Source organism: Panthera pardus, unplaced genomic scaffold (assembly GCF_024362965.1).
Source record: "Panthera pardus isolate Hobbes unplaced genomic scaffold, ASM2436296v1 HiC_scaffold_21, whole genome shotgun sequence".
Taxonomy (NCBI): domain Eukaryota; kingdom Metazoa; phylum Chordata; class Mammalia; order Carnivora; family Felidae; genus Panthera; species Panthera pardus.
The window spans coordinates 28,387,971-28,402,205 of record NW_026526777.1 but is presented as its reverse complement, the minus strand read 5'-3'; the positions used below and the strand labels follow the sequence as shown (position 1 = coordinate 28,402,205).

At 55.5% G+C, this 14,235-nt stretch overlaps 1 protein-coding gene across 1 annotated transcript; it reads right to left on the bottom strand.

The window, feature by feature from the left end:
• Positions 1-729: 729 nt before the first annotated feature.
• On the bottom strand, positions 730-14,061 carry PTPN7 (protein tyrosine phosphatase non-receptor type 7). Its single transcript, XM_053909486.1, has 13 exons — positions 13,953-14,061; positions 13,665-13,722; positions 11,774-11,801; positions 11,230-11,301; positions 10,960-11,117; positions 10,249-10,432; positions 9,865-9,946; positions 8,094-8,170; positions 6,746-6,883; positions 6,256-6,366; positions 5,384-5,541; positions 3,394-3,507; positions 730-2,487 (listed from the first exon to the last, which is right to left on the bottom strand). The coding sequence occupies exons 1-13, from the start codon at positions 14,059-14,061 to the stop codon at positions 2,394-2,396; spliced, it is 1,383 nt and encodes a 460-aa protein (XP_053765461.1). The 3' UTR covers positions 730-2,393.
• Positions 14,062-14,235: the final 174 nt, after the last annotated feature.

Sequence of the window (14,235 nt, the reverse complement as noted above, 5' to 3'; positions counted from 1 at the left end):
ATACTCCATCTTGTTTTGTTAACCACAGTTTACCTGGACTGCGTGTTTAGGAAGCCTCTGGCCCAAAGTGAAACAGCTGTTTGAGGCTGAGGTTGATTTTCACTAGTATCACCATAATTCGTAGATAAAATCCTGCCGGGGTGGGGGGTGGGGGTGCCAGTGAGGGAGATCTGCAGCGGATGAAAAAGTTGGCCTGTTTTGGTAAAAGTCAAAGTTTTCTTCAGGAGGAGAACTGATGGTGGGAGATGTAAGGCAGGCAGAGATGCCTCCCTAGCCACAGGGCTGCTGAACCCAGGGGCTGGGTGTTCCCCAGTAGTTCCAGGCATCAGGGCAAACCTCCCACCTAGGAGGAGTGCTCTTTAGAATCAGGTTTTCAAACACACTCAGGTGTAGTCTCTTGTTCTGGCTAAAGGTGCATAAACTGTCAAACCATATGTCAAACCTACCCAAGATGACCAAATGATCATTTGATCATTGGTCTTGAAGCAGAGGGATCACAGAGTATCATCTTTCTAGCTTCTGCCCTTTATAGGTTCCCGTCCAGCTCCGAAGGTGCACCTCTGCCCCATTTCTTAAACCGACTACTGTGTCACTTTGTTTGATGTGTCTCAAGAAGTTGCTAGAAAAGTGCATATCCTGGGATAAGGATCGGCAGCCTATTCCTGGGTCTCTGGGGTCTTACTCTCTTGCTATAAAGAGGCCTGAGAAAAGATGGAAAGAAGGAATGAATCAGTCATCCAAAAGGTTTTTATTCTCCCACTTGGTTCCTTTTCCAGAGCTTGTACTCTCTAAGTTCTAGAATGGGGTTGGGGCCACAGTTATAGGGTGGGGAGCCTGTGGGTCTATGGCCACGCACCTGCTTCCCTCCCGGTTGGGTCTGAGCTCAGGGCAGGATCAGGCACTTGAGAGCTCTGTGCCCTCCTTCACAGGCACAGGCTGTGAGTGCCTCCCAAAGGGGTTAGGAGCAGGTGAGCCATTCCTGGGGCTGTAAGGAAGGAAGAATTCCATTGTGAGACCAAGCGGAGGTGTTAAGAAAATTAACCTCAGTTTCAACGTTGCACGTGCTTCAGAAGCGATGTCATGAATAAGGAGGCCCGGCTGCTCGCCAGGATCCAGCTTCTTGGGGGGTTCCACAGAGAGCTGGCATCAGTCAAGGCAGACCCCAGGGGCTGAGTGCCCGGAGAGATGGTGCCTTTCTTCATCCCCACAGGCAGCTCATTTTGGATTCAAGGACGAAGCATCTGGATGCCTTCCTGGGGAGTGTATGTGAGCCCTGAGATAGATCTTGGGTGCCCTGGAAATTGTATTGGTGCCGAGATGATGAAAGGAGTTAGTTTTCTGGGAGAGGCTATGAGGGTCCCAACTCTGCGGTCCCAGGCTGAGGCCCCTGGTCTGCGTGCGGTGCTTCACCCAGATAGTTCATGGAAACAGCCAGGCTCTCCAGCTGTACTCTGCAAATGCAGGGGTGGATGGGGGCAGGGCGCAGGAGTTTCTTGTTTCTTGCTCCTTGTTTCTTCCTCACCGTTTGTTCTTTTATACCTCCTGGTACCCAGGGTACCTTCTGAGGTCATGAAAGGAAGACAGAAGATGCTGGGCCTCTCTCGGGAGTAGCTGGGGTGAGTGGCTGGCAATAATGGAGGCCGGGGCAGCCCTCTGGGCCTCTGAGGGGTCGCCACACTTTCCCTCTTCCAAAAGTCTCAAATGCCTGTCCTGGTCACCTCTGTAGCCTGATCCCAGGACACAGGTGTGGGCACAGGGGTAGTCTGGGTCCTTGTTCTCTTTGGGGGGTATCCAGCCCTCACAGATGTGGGGTGAGGAAGCGGAAAGTCACTGCCGGGATGTTGAGAACTTGGCCACGGTCCGGACCAGACTTTTCCCAGCTCCTGCATCTGGCCAGTTCTTGGGCAGGGCCCAGGTGGAAGATGATCTTGGGATCACTCTCTTGCCAGGCCCAGGAAGGGGATACAGCTGGAGCGGCTTCTGGGAGCTTCTCTGATTACTTTTCCCTATGGCAGCAAAGCACTTAATGCCCATGTCGTAGACGGAGAGATGAAGCTCACAGAACACTTTAGACAAGACTGGGACACTGGTCCTTTCTCGGCTGTCTCATAAATGCCAGTTCCTAGCTCGAAGTTCAGAGAGACACGGGAGGTTCCCCCAAGTGTCCACTTGGGGCTACTAGAGGAAACAGAAGAGTGGCCGGTGGTAAAGACCTGGAGTCTGGTCCCAGTTCTTGCCAATGCAACTTCCTGTGGCCGCACGTGCCCGCTGAGGAAGCACCCCTTCCCCATGCCTGCCCAGGGGATCCCTCAGATCACAAGGCCCACTTTCCCCAGAACCACCTGCCCAGGCGTGGGGGGATCTGGCACCTGGGCTGGTGGAGGTACCAGCGGTCAGGGGCAGGGCTCCTCCGGTAGCTGGGCTGCATACAGGGCCAGGGTGTGGTGCAGGAACTGGTATTGCTCTGTGGTCTGGATCATCCCGCCCCTGCAAGGAGAATATGCAGAGACCATGAGCACAGGAGGGGCGAGTCAAGCATCCCATAGTTCTGCAGGGAGAGTCTCCCAAAGAACCTGTCGACCCCTTCACATATGTTTATCCTTTGGGCTTTCTCCTCTTTTTTCTGCCCCTCAGACCTTCCCCACGAGCGAAGCCCCGCCCCTCTCCCCCGCCCCTTACTCAGGGCTGGGCCCCATTGCTAGCTGTGCCCAGGAGGAGAACTTTTTCCTCTCTGACCCATCGGCTCCTGGGGCAGCGCCAGGCCCCTGATTCCTCAGGCCAGGCCAGGAATATTCCTGAGCCTCAAGGTTTCTTCCTCCCTGTCTTAAAAGTAAAAATAATAATTCTGTGTATTTGTACAGTAGGTTCTCATCTTTGAAAAACATGTTCCCTATGCATTAACTCATTCCTTAACGCGGCTCCTGGGGAAGGAGCCGTCGTTTCTCTCTAGATGAAGAAACAGGGGCCCAGAGAAATACAGTGATGGCTCAGTGAGATGCAACTCAGAATCGGCACCGCGGTTCCCGGTCTGCAGATGCAGAGGGCTTCTGTGCAGTATCTGTGCTTGCCTGGTGTCTAGAACCAACCACACCCTATCCCTCCACCTTTCCCTGAGCAGGGGATTTGGAAAACCACAACCAAAAACCAAAAAAAGATACAAGGCTCAGATATCCGCAGAGTGGCATATTTAATTCTAGGCCGCCAAGCTAAAATTTTAGATAGAGATTCTTTCCTGGGTGTTAGTTGCACAAGGAAACCGCTCTTTAAGCCATGGGCCCTTTCCTTTCTGGAAGGAAGTGCTTGGTGGTGATGAGCCTCTAAGTGCCCTGGTGCCCAGGAAGCACTGATGCCACTCCTTCACGTCGTTAGGCCTATTTACGTTCATAGACCCACCTGTCCAGCCGCAGTTGGCACACGATACCCAGAATGTCCACTTCCCCTCGGGCCTTCAGCTGTTGACAGCCAATTCGGGTGGCGATGAAGCAGCCAGTCCGGCCAATCCCTGCACTGGGTACAGCCAGGGAGGGGACAGGGAGGTCACAGGAGACCAGAGAACATGGGGGCCAGGCCTCAAACTACAGAGAAAGCCGTAGGGACTTAGGGCCCCCTATTTTGGGGGTGGGGACATGAGGGCGGAGGAAGGTAGCAACACCTTCACAGGTTAGAGCTGGCACTGGTGCAGTTTCCATTTCGTCTGGCCTCACCATAAACCTATCCCAGGTCACCCTCCAGCCCCCGTGGACATTTCGAGGAGCTCTCTTCTGCTCAGCGGCAGGCAGTGGTTTCCAGCTGTCCGCGTTGCCTTTGACCTTGTTGAGCCCTTGAGCCCTGCTTGTCTGACCAGGACACCATCTCCACAGCTGCTGACACTCAGCCCCCTTCTCCCACCTCGGGTCCCTCCCACAGCTGTCCCCTCCACGCTGCTGTGTCTTGCCCTTTGTTCCAAAACCTTTTCAAGGACTCCCCGTCTTTGGGAAGGCTTCTTATCTGAAGCCCTGGTAGAAGCCACTCACGACCTCCCAACACTTATGTCCAGGTGCGCCCTGTGGGGAAGAGGCTCATGGGCCCCCTCTGTCTATACTTGTGCCAGTATGTTCTATTCAGGGTAGGTACCCCCAAATGGTTACCTTATCGTAAGCTTGTCCCCCGTGGTACCCCCCCCACCCCCCCACCCCACTCCACCCCACCCCAATCGGATTCTTAGTATGTAGCCAAAGCATTCCTTTGAAATGGCACTTAGCTAGTCTTATGAGGCCCCTTGTGATCTGGCCTTCCGGACTGCTTTCTCATCACTCTCCTTCCCTTCCCCCACATGACCTCCAAGGCCCCATCTTCTAACTCTGCTTCCAGCAATGTCCATTTACAAATTTCATCTCAGGGGGTGCCTGGGTGTCTTAGCCGGCTGAGCATCAGACTCCTGATTTCAGCTCAGGTCATGATCCAAGGGCATGGGATCGAGCCCCATGTAGGGCCCCTTGCTGAGTGTGAAGCTCCTCTCCCTCTGCTCCTCTCCCTTGCTTGTGCTCTCTCTCTCTCTTAAAAAAAAAAAAATTCGTCTCGGAGCCTTTGCACATGCTGTTCCATCTGCCTGGAACGCTTCCTTTTTCCACTCTTCACTTGATGAATTCACCTTTCAGATTTTAGCTTAGTTTGGTGTCCTTTCTCCTGGAAAACCTTCTCTGGCCAGTCTGGGATGGGCGACTTGGTTCTGTGCTCCCCTACACCTCCCACTGTGCTGTGCTTAATCATTTGATCTGCTGTCTTTCCCACCAGACTATAAACCCAGCAGGGCAGAAACTGAGCTGTCTCCTCAGCATCTAACACTGTGCCTGACAGTAACTCGTTCTCAATCAATAGTTGTTGAATAAATGAGTTTCTCGGAGCACCCGCGTGGCTCAGTCGATTAAGCGTCCGACTTCAGCTCAGGCCATGATCTCACGGTTTGTGAGTTCTAGCCCCGCATCGGGCTCTGTGCTGCCGGCTCAGAGCCTGGAGCCTGCTTCAGATTCTGTGTCTCCCTCTCTCTGCCCCTCCCCTGCTCACACTGTCTGTCCCTCTCTCTCAAAAGTAAAACATTAAATTTAAAAAAAAAAATTAAAAAATAAATGAATTTCTCAACACCGGGGACCATGTTTATTTCCCTCCCCAGAAGACTGGGAAGCTTTCTGATGTTCTGTCCCCTCTCTGGCTTGTACCTGAATGTCCAGCCCAGATGGCCAGGTTCTGCATGAAGGAGAGAATGAGCTGAATGACCTAGAGATTCCCATCCTAGGTAAGACTTGGGCCTGCCCGGTGCTGTCCTTAGACCCCTTCCAAGAAGAGACCCAATGGCAGGGAATGGGGCACCTGCTCATAGGCTGCTGGGGAGGGCGGGGCCACATACCTGCAGTGGACTACGATGGGCCCAGTGTTGGCAGCTGTCTCTGGGCTTTCCTCCACCTCGGCCACCAGGCGCAGCAGAGGCCCAGCCGATTCTGGGGTCTGGTGATCAGGCCAGGCAGAGAAGAGGACATGTTTCACTACCCGGCACTCCTCCTGGTGCTGGCATAGGAACAAGGGATGAGAACCAAGGTCAGGGTAGGGGGCACTGGCAGCCTTCTTCTCTGGCACCAGAGGAGGGCAAGGGCTAGAATCCCCCCCTGGGTCAGTCATGGACCCTGAGCAGGCCAGGTCAGCCCTTCTCCTGCTCATCATACTCCACCATTCCCTCCTCTGAAATGCTGGAGGGAATGCTGTCCAGGGAGCGGGGGAAGACCCAAGTTCAAGTCCTGGCTGGGCTTCTAACTAGCATATGACTTTGGGCAAGTCCCTTAACCTTATTTACTTAGAAGAAGGAGACCGTGATATCTTATTGGTTTGCTTCTCAGGATGCTTGGAGGATAGGAGTTGAGAAAGAAATGCTTTGAAAAGTATAAAATGCTATATGATAATAGAAGGCATTTTAAAGCACTTCACATGTGTCATTATACATCTGCCTGGACTTCCGGTGGTGCCTTCAGCATGACTCTGGGACCCCTCCTCTCCTCTCCTGGGCCATTCAGCACGGATGGGCAGATGGGCCTTCCTGGTGGTTTCTGCTTGGCTAGTTGGCTCTGCCCTGTTAGACTAGGGCAGTACCCACGTTCTCTTGCTTTTTGCCTCAAGCTCTTCTTCTAGACGTGCGTTCAAGAAGGTTTCGATGAATAAACCCTTGGATCCCAGTAAAGGTCAGGCCTGAGTTTCAGCGATGCTGGAGACAGCCTGACCTCCCTGTACCTGGATGGTGAGCTGCCGCACAGTGTATTCTGGACATTCTTTTGTGCCTTGGATGCGGATCCGGAAGGGTCCATAGGTTTCCTCTTCTGTGGGCCAGTAGTGGACACATTTCTAGGAGGGAGGGAGCTGGGAGTCAGAAGGGGGAAGTGTCTATCAGCTGGAGCGGGGTCCAGGACAGCAGAGAAGGAATTGGGGTCCCCTCCCCATTTCCCTCCCCCATCGGAGGGGCTCCGCGCTGCCTGGGTCAGTACCCAGGGGCTGGGCTCTCCTGCAGGTGAAGTGCTTACCCCACCCCCCATTCTGGCTGTGGAGAGCCCCGATGGTGTATATCTCAGAAACTTTTCTGGGAAGTTCAGGCTGGGCCTGGCTATAGGTATCGTCAGCTTCCAGGAGAGGCCCTAGTCCCAAGCTGCCCTGAGTCGGGGCATGTGTTGTGGGGTAAGAAGTAGCCTTTTCTGGGTTCACTAAGGACTGTGACTCCACCTCCTACCTCCTTGCCTTCTCGGAGCTGAGTGAGCATGACAATGAGTGACACTTCTTCCTGCCACACCATCTCCCAGAAGTCTGATACGGTGTTGGGCATGGGGCCCTGGGTCGCAATGTAGACCTTCTCCTGCCCGTCGTAGCCCTGGGGAGATGGATGCATAAAAGGAAGGGTGGGAAGCAGTGAGAGTAGAGCCCCAGGGAAATCCTGGACTCTGGGGGTCCTGGGGTCAGGCTGAAGACACTGAACATACACACCCGGACATACCCGTGCACACACTGGAAGGCACGTGGTGGAAAGGACACAGGCTCTGGAGGGAGGAACACGTGGGTTCAAATCTCTGTTCTGCTGCTTACTAGCTATGCCACCACAAGCAGGTTACCTAGCCTCCGTTAAGCCTCAGCTTTCTCATCTGTAAATTGGGCACAATAGCTATCTTGCAAGAATGTAGCACAAACCACATTCAACAAATCATATTGAGAGTCTAGCGCTATCAGGTCCTTTGGAAATGTTTGTTCCCTTCCTCCCCTATTGCTTTCTACTAGCACAAAATAAGAAAACGGTGTTCAACATTGGTTGAGTGAATGTTTCACTTTTACTATTACTTTTACATATATTTAGTAGCAAGACGTGGCACATTCTTGCTAGCCCTTTTCTCTCCCGGTCAGAATCTCAGCTCCTCAAGATGATGAAATCCAGACAGACCACTGTTCACTAAATTTCTGCCAGCAAATAGGAGATTTGCAGAGTCCCGGGCTAACAGCTTTCAACCTCTTGGCACCTCTGACCTCTGGCCTAGCCACTTGGAGCCACTAGAGGGCGCTACTTTTACATCTACTTCGGGCTAGTAGAGGTGGGAAGCTGGGGTAGAGAGGCCGCCTTGCCTCCCTGGTTCCTATAGTTTGATGTTAAACCATTTCCTCAAAGGAGGGGCTGTTTTGGGAGGCAGTTAAGGGTAGAGAGAGAGAGAAAAGGGAGGCAGGGGAGCATTCCTATTTGTGTTAGCACCTTCCATGCAGACCTAAGAGCCAGGAGCCCTGGGGCTACGAGGGAGTGAGTTCAACAGGGCAACTTCCTCCATGTGTAAAGGGTTGGCAGGGATGATGTGATAACGTGCGTTAAGGAGACTGGGTGGTTTCTTCTTTTCAGCCTAACATCTGCTCTGTTTTCTCAGCTGGTGTCTTGGGGCCTCTTCGGTGTCTGTCCCATCTGGGGGGGGGGGAGGGGCATGGCAGTAGTGATTTGGAGCAGGAACCCACAGCTGGACGATATTCTCTGGGGATGTCCTCAAACACAGCGCACCCCCCGACCCCACCCCCATTCCCTGCACGGCAGCCCCAGCTAGGCCACTCACACGGATGTAGTTGGCGTTGATGTAGTCTCCGTCTTCTTGGCTCTGTGCCCGGCCTAGACAGACACGGCTCTGGGGATCTAGGAAGTTAAAATCAGCAGAGGTCAGAGGTCAAAAGGGGACCAACTAAGGCGCACTCCCAACAGGGTCAGGAAGAGGTGAGTTCCTGTGCTTATCACAGTACCCCGTGTATCGCAGGTGGTCAGAGACCCCCTAAATTACTTTATATGCAGACATTAAGGAGCCACAGAATGTTTCTGAGCAGTAGAGTGACATGTTCAAAGGAATAACTGGGGAAGGCTTACTGCGTGGTGCTGTGCAGGACGAATGAGGAAAGGGAATGGGGCCGCAGAGACCCTAATGGGCAGTTACTGAAATATTCTAGCCTTGAAGTCAGGAAGAGGATAGAGCACAATTGTACCAATAAGGCAAGGGAGGAAAAAGAGGGGTCATGGAAGAAGAGTTTTTTTCCTTTCTAAATTTATTTTAGAGAGAGAGAAAGCATGAGGCAGGGAGAGGGGCAGAGGGAGAGAGAGAGAGAGAGAGAGAGAGAGAGAGAGAGAGAGAGAGAGAACCTTAAGCAGGTTCCACGCTCAGTGCTGAGCCCAACACTAGGCTCCATCCCACGACCCTGGGATCATGACCTGAGCTGAAATCAAGAGTCAGACGCTCAACGGACTGAGCCACCCAGGCGCCCCAGGAAGAGTTTCTTTCTGATGGTGAATATGAGATTTGGATGAGCGACTAGCCCCAAATCCCACAGTGGTGACGTGGGACCAAAAGTCGGGTTTCATTCTGCCACTGGGCGTGCCAGCCTCTCCCTCGAAGTGGGGAGATCCAATCCAAGCTAGAATGAAGAAGTTAGCTTGTAAGGAAAGGAGACGAGCTCTGCCAGTGCTGGCTTGGTTCTGGACGGAGGAGAATTGCAGGGAGACTTCCCTCCTGGCCGGGAGTGGGGGGGCGGGGGGGGTGTTGGGGAGTGAGGGGGGTGAGGGGGGGGGATGGGCGGTGGGGGGAGGCTGGTTAGACTTAGATCAAGAACAAGGGCCGCTCCCTCCTCCCCCCCCATTCGATGAGTGCTGAGCCACCCCTGCGGGCAAATGGCTGTCACCGCAGGAGCCGGGAGTGGTGAGCTAAGGCCTCCAGACAAGGAGTTGCTGGAGGTGGGTGGGCCAAACAAGGCTTCTCTGAGTGGGGGGAGGGGGAGAGTCTCTGAGGGTCTCCTGCTTGCCTCTGCAAAGCAGGAGGTGCTGATCCCTGGGCCCTTTGAGCTTGCAGGGTCAACCCCTTACAGCCCCAGGACTCCCATCTCCAAACTCTCTCACTGCTCTCTTGCAGAGTCCCTGCATTTGACTTGCTCGAAGCCCTCTCTCTGGGAGCCATCCTGATGGTGCCTTTGCCACTGCAGACCTCTGCTGGGCATTTCCCACAGTGGAGGAAGAGGAGAAAGAAGCTGTGACCTCGTGCAAGTTATGCCCGAGGCAACTTTTCTGTGATTCCAAATCTACTCCCTGGGGTCGTTTTGAGAAATGAGTTAACATCAGCAACTCCCAGCACCGCCTGGCCCACGGTAAGCATCTGCAAATATGAGTTGCTGTATTCGCACTGTGGTTATGATCCCTGCCCAGCCCGGGGATGGTATTGGTGTTTCTCTGCTGAAAGAAAATGCTCTATGTGAGGGAGCTCTTGCCTGGCTGAGGCTGTGTGTCGACTCCTGAACCTGTCCAGCCCCAGGGACAGCATCACCTCCCTTGAAGCCCGCCGCACTTCTTACTTGGCAAGATGGTCTTATATCGGTCCTTGGAGGCGTGGCCAGGAATATCCAGGTCTTCAGAGTTGACAAAGTTTGAGGGGATCTTCTGGCAGAGGGAGGAAATGAGTGAATATAGCCGATATATCTTCCCAGCCTCCTTTGCCCCCTTCCCCCGCTTTATCTAGTAGAGCTGGGCCCTTGCTCTTCTCTCCCGGCTTCAGTAGGTCTGGATGGGGTGGAGGGCAGAAGAGGGAGCATGGGGCAGTTTTCTCCCCTGATCCGAGGGTTCTCTTTCCTGAGGTCCCAAAGAGGAGGCACCCTGCAGTACCCAAGATAGTGCGGTGCCAGCTGGCTGTCTCTGATTCAGAAGGGCGGATGGACTCCGAGGAGACCCCAAGTTCTTACCAGGAATTCCTCTTCCAGCTGCTTGGGGCTGGGTGGCTGGTGCTGCAGGGCCCAGCGGGTGAGGGGGTGTCCAGCTGTGCGCAGAAAGTGTAGGGTGACCTCCCGGGGTGTGTTCACTGAGCAAATGGGCTCTACAGCTCCCAGGGACCGCACATCCAGCATCAAAGCCACATTGGAGCCTCGCCTGCAGGCACGGACAACCAATGCCTAGTGAGTGCCCAAGAACATCGCTGCTCTGACCATTATTATTGTTATAGGACACGCCTGAGGAGGCTGCTCCTTGTTTCCCCCTTGACCCACAGGCCCGGTGGGCTCCAGGTTCAGGACCCTGCTACATGCGTCAGATCGGGGTAGCCTTGAACCCAACTGTTCTCTCCACCTGCCCACCCCTGCCCATTCCTCCCTGGCCTCCAAAGGTCAGACCTACATCCAGACCCAAGACAGCCCTGCTCCAGGGGCTGGCTGCTCAGCCCATCTTGGGGTTTGGGAAACAGGCACGAGGTTGCCGTGACACTTTATGCCCCAGACATGTAAAGGACATGCAAAGGACATGCAAATGAACACATGTGGTTTCCTTTTCCAGATTGGAGTCAACAGCTGAGGGCCCTCTGGACTCAGCTGTCAGAGCTGGAGAGGCAGATGGAAGGAACGGGACACAGTCTCAGAGCTGGGAAGGCCCCCCGCCCCCTCCACTCCCAGGAAAGATCTCACCTCTCCTGCAGTCGCACATGCTTCTTGGCTGGTGCTTTGGTGGGTGGAGGCTGGGTCATGGCTGCCCCCAAAGACCAGGTCGGCAGCCGTGCTCTGGAGCACCCCCTCCACGGTCCTGGACCATGCTGGGTGGGGTGCTGGGCCCAGGGGAGGCTTACTCAGCCATGAGGTTCACCTGAAAGACAGGAGCCCTCAGCTGTTGCCCTCTGGCCTGTCTGACTGGCCAGGAGAAGGCTCCCAAGTCCTGGCCAGCTGCCTGTTTTCTGGTACCTCTGTTTTTACTGAGGTGTCTTCTGTTCTCCGAGCAGCAATGTCATTTTCACTGCGGGAAGGCCAGGATCTCTATGGGGGGGACCCAGGGTGGTGGGGAGTCTGAGATTGGAGTAGGGGCCCAACAAGGGGTAGAGACTGTGGGGGAGGGCAGGAAAGCCTCCAGAAGGAAGGAGAGAGGGGAAGAGAGGCCACTCAAAGCAAGAGTACAAGGGGCTCTAAGCTGGGACCCAAGTGAAAGAAGGCAAGGGAGGAAACACAAACAATTTTGTTCTGTGTAGAAGGGAGAGAGAAGGCTCACAGAAACCACCTCTAGTCCAGGCCTTCTCTGAAATGAAAGGTTTAAGGCTTCTCGAAGCGTTGGAGCCAGTTGGGGACCCTTGTAGACCCTGTCCTAACCGCTGGCAGCTTCCGAGTTCATTCTGGCTTCTGGGGTCTCTGTCCAGGGAGGTAGGCTGGGGGTGGTGGTGGGGGTGTGTTTCCTTCCTCCTCTGCCCATCCCCCCATCTCCCGCCTCTGTAACTGTCACAGGAAATGGCCTCACCAAGCCCTTGAGCATGGTGAGGCGACAGCTGGGGGTACAAGAAGGGGCATGGAGGTGGTGGGGCCATCTCCTCTTGGGGGACAGTCCCTATCTTCCAGAGCCAGGTCACGCTTCTGAGGAGCGGGGGCGGTGTTAGAGTTGCTAAGCCCGCAGGGACAGAGGTGAGGGGACAGAGTGGGCCCCGTGCAGATGTGGATGATAGAGGCTGTCCCGAAGCAGAAAGGGGTTCATCGGCCTCTGCTCTCCTTGCAGCCCCCTGCGGCTCCCCTGCCCCCCCCCCCCCCCCACCTCGGGGCTATCAGCTGGGTCAGCACCCATTCGACAGCCAGGCACTCTAGCACCCAATGCGACGTTACTCACACCCTCCGTGGAGATGCCCTCCCGTCTCCCCAGGGTTCACACCACCCCAGGACCACAGGGACCCCTCCTCCCCCCTTTCAGGTACTTACTGAAGTAGCTGTGTCCCCCAGGCTGCCTCTTGCCAGCTGTCTGTCTGTCTGTTGGTTGGTCTTTGAGGGCTGAGGAGGCTTCAGGAAGCCAGCTTCCTCCCTCTGCCCCTCCTTGTTGCCACCCACGCACACCCCAGCTGCACGCTGCCCTCCCGCGCCTGCAGCCACCGCCAGGGGTCGGGTGGCTCTTGCCTGTGCCCCTTTGGGTGTGGGCTGGCTGTGTGCCAGCACTTTTGCCATGGGTCTAAGGCCCTGCTCCCTGGGGATAGACCAGGTCCTGTGGGTCTTTGTCACATTCAGCCTCTGCCTGCTTACTGGGCAGAGCTCAGCTGTCCCACATGGAACGCCTCATTGTTCCTGTTCAAGCTGGCCCTGTCCACACAGTGATTTCTACTCCTCTGCTTTGGCCTCAAAGCCCTAGTCCTGGAAGCCCTTGCCCTCTCAAGCCTTGGGAGTTGACGGTCAGGCACAGGTTACGCCTTCTCAGAGCAGAGGTGGGTGTGGACTTGGAGTAGGGTGGGGGAGAAAGGAAGCAGGAATCTTTGCTCCACAAAGACCCAGGCCAGACTAGAAGGGTCGGCTTCAGGACCTGAGCCACACCCCAGCTCTCAGCTGCCTCCGGTTTGAGATGGACCAGCCAGCCCGGAAGTAGATGGCAGAGGCTGCTCGTAGAAGAGTCTGGGGGGCTTTCCCCTTGCGCGCAAGCCCTCCAGGCCTCGTCCCCAAATCCTAACATCTATTGAGAAGACTTACAGATAGTGGACAGTCTCTGGCCCTCACATGGGGGGACTCCCACGTCTTCTTCGCCTCTGGGGCATCTGGATGCCTGGGGCCTAGGAAGTGGCCCCCACGTCCAAGATTCCACTGCCCACCCCCCCATCCCCCACCCCCCACCCCCCGCCTTGCCTCGGCAGGCCCCTTTCTGGCCAGCAGCCCAGCTGGTTCATGCTCGCTGCGGCTTCTTCTCCCTTGTAACATTCCAAACACCCTTCCTTTCCCAGCCCCAACACGCGCAATCCTCGTCCTCTCTCTTCCTCCCACTACTGATTCAGCTGTCAAACGGTGACAGCAGAAAAGGAATGATTTACAATAGACACAGGGGGTGGGCACACTGGAGGGGTGGTGGGGAGGGTGCTGGCCTGCTGCTGGCCTAAGGGGGAGGAGGGTTGGGATAACCCTCTGGAGCTCTGGAGGCTTCCCAGCGCCTGTCTTTTCTCCTGGAAGTGGGGACCAGGAACCGGCTCTCTTCGGAGACCCTCCAGGGCCAGCTGGTCCTGGACCCTTCTTTACTCTGGGGAGTGGTTTCCCCGAAAGGAGGCTGATCAGAGCTGGAGTAGTAGTTGGCTGTGGTACCCAGAACAGGGTGTGGTGTGTCGGTGGGGGGGAGCGCAGGAGAGCCTGGCAATCCCTGGTCAACCTGTGGAAAGCGACCCGAGGCTGGCCTCTGCTCCAGCTGTTCCCCTAAGCCCACTGGGATCTCCACTAATGGGCAGTGGGGCCCTGGGGATCAAAGAAGGGGGCAGGAGGGGATAAGAAAGAGGGCCACCCCCACTGGGCCAAGCTGTCGATTGTTATCAGGAACAGGAAGCTAGGATACCACAGGGGTGGGGAGGAGGAAGCAGGCAGAGCCTTACCCCCACTGGTCCGCCAGTGCCTCCAGGTTCCCACCAGGTCTCCGGGGTCTGAGCCCCATTGGCCTCGGGCACACCCCCTACCCTCCCAAGGCTCACCCGGCAGCAGTTTGAGGAGCTGGAAGCTGAGCTCTTGGGTGAAGAGCAAGGAGGCTGGGGGCCAGGAGATGGGAGGGGTGGTTGGTGGTGGGGGTGGGGGTAACGGCATTAGGCAAGACCCTGCGGATCTCTCAGTTCCCTCTGGGTGTGTTTGGAGGTGAGGGAATAGTCACTCTTTGCCTCCTGCCTCACCCCTCTCGCCCTCTGCTTAGAAATGCCTGGATACGCATGGAGGTGTGGGGCTAGAGCCCAGGAGGGGTGAGGGCACCACCCATAAGCCTCA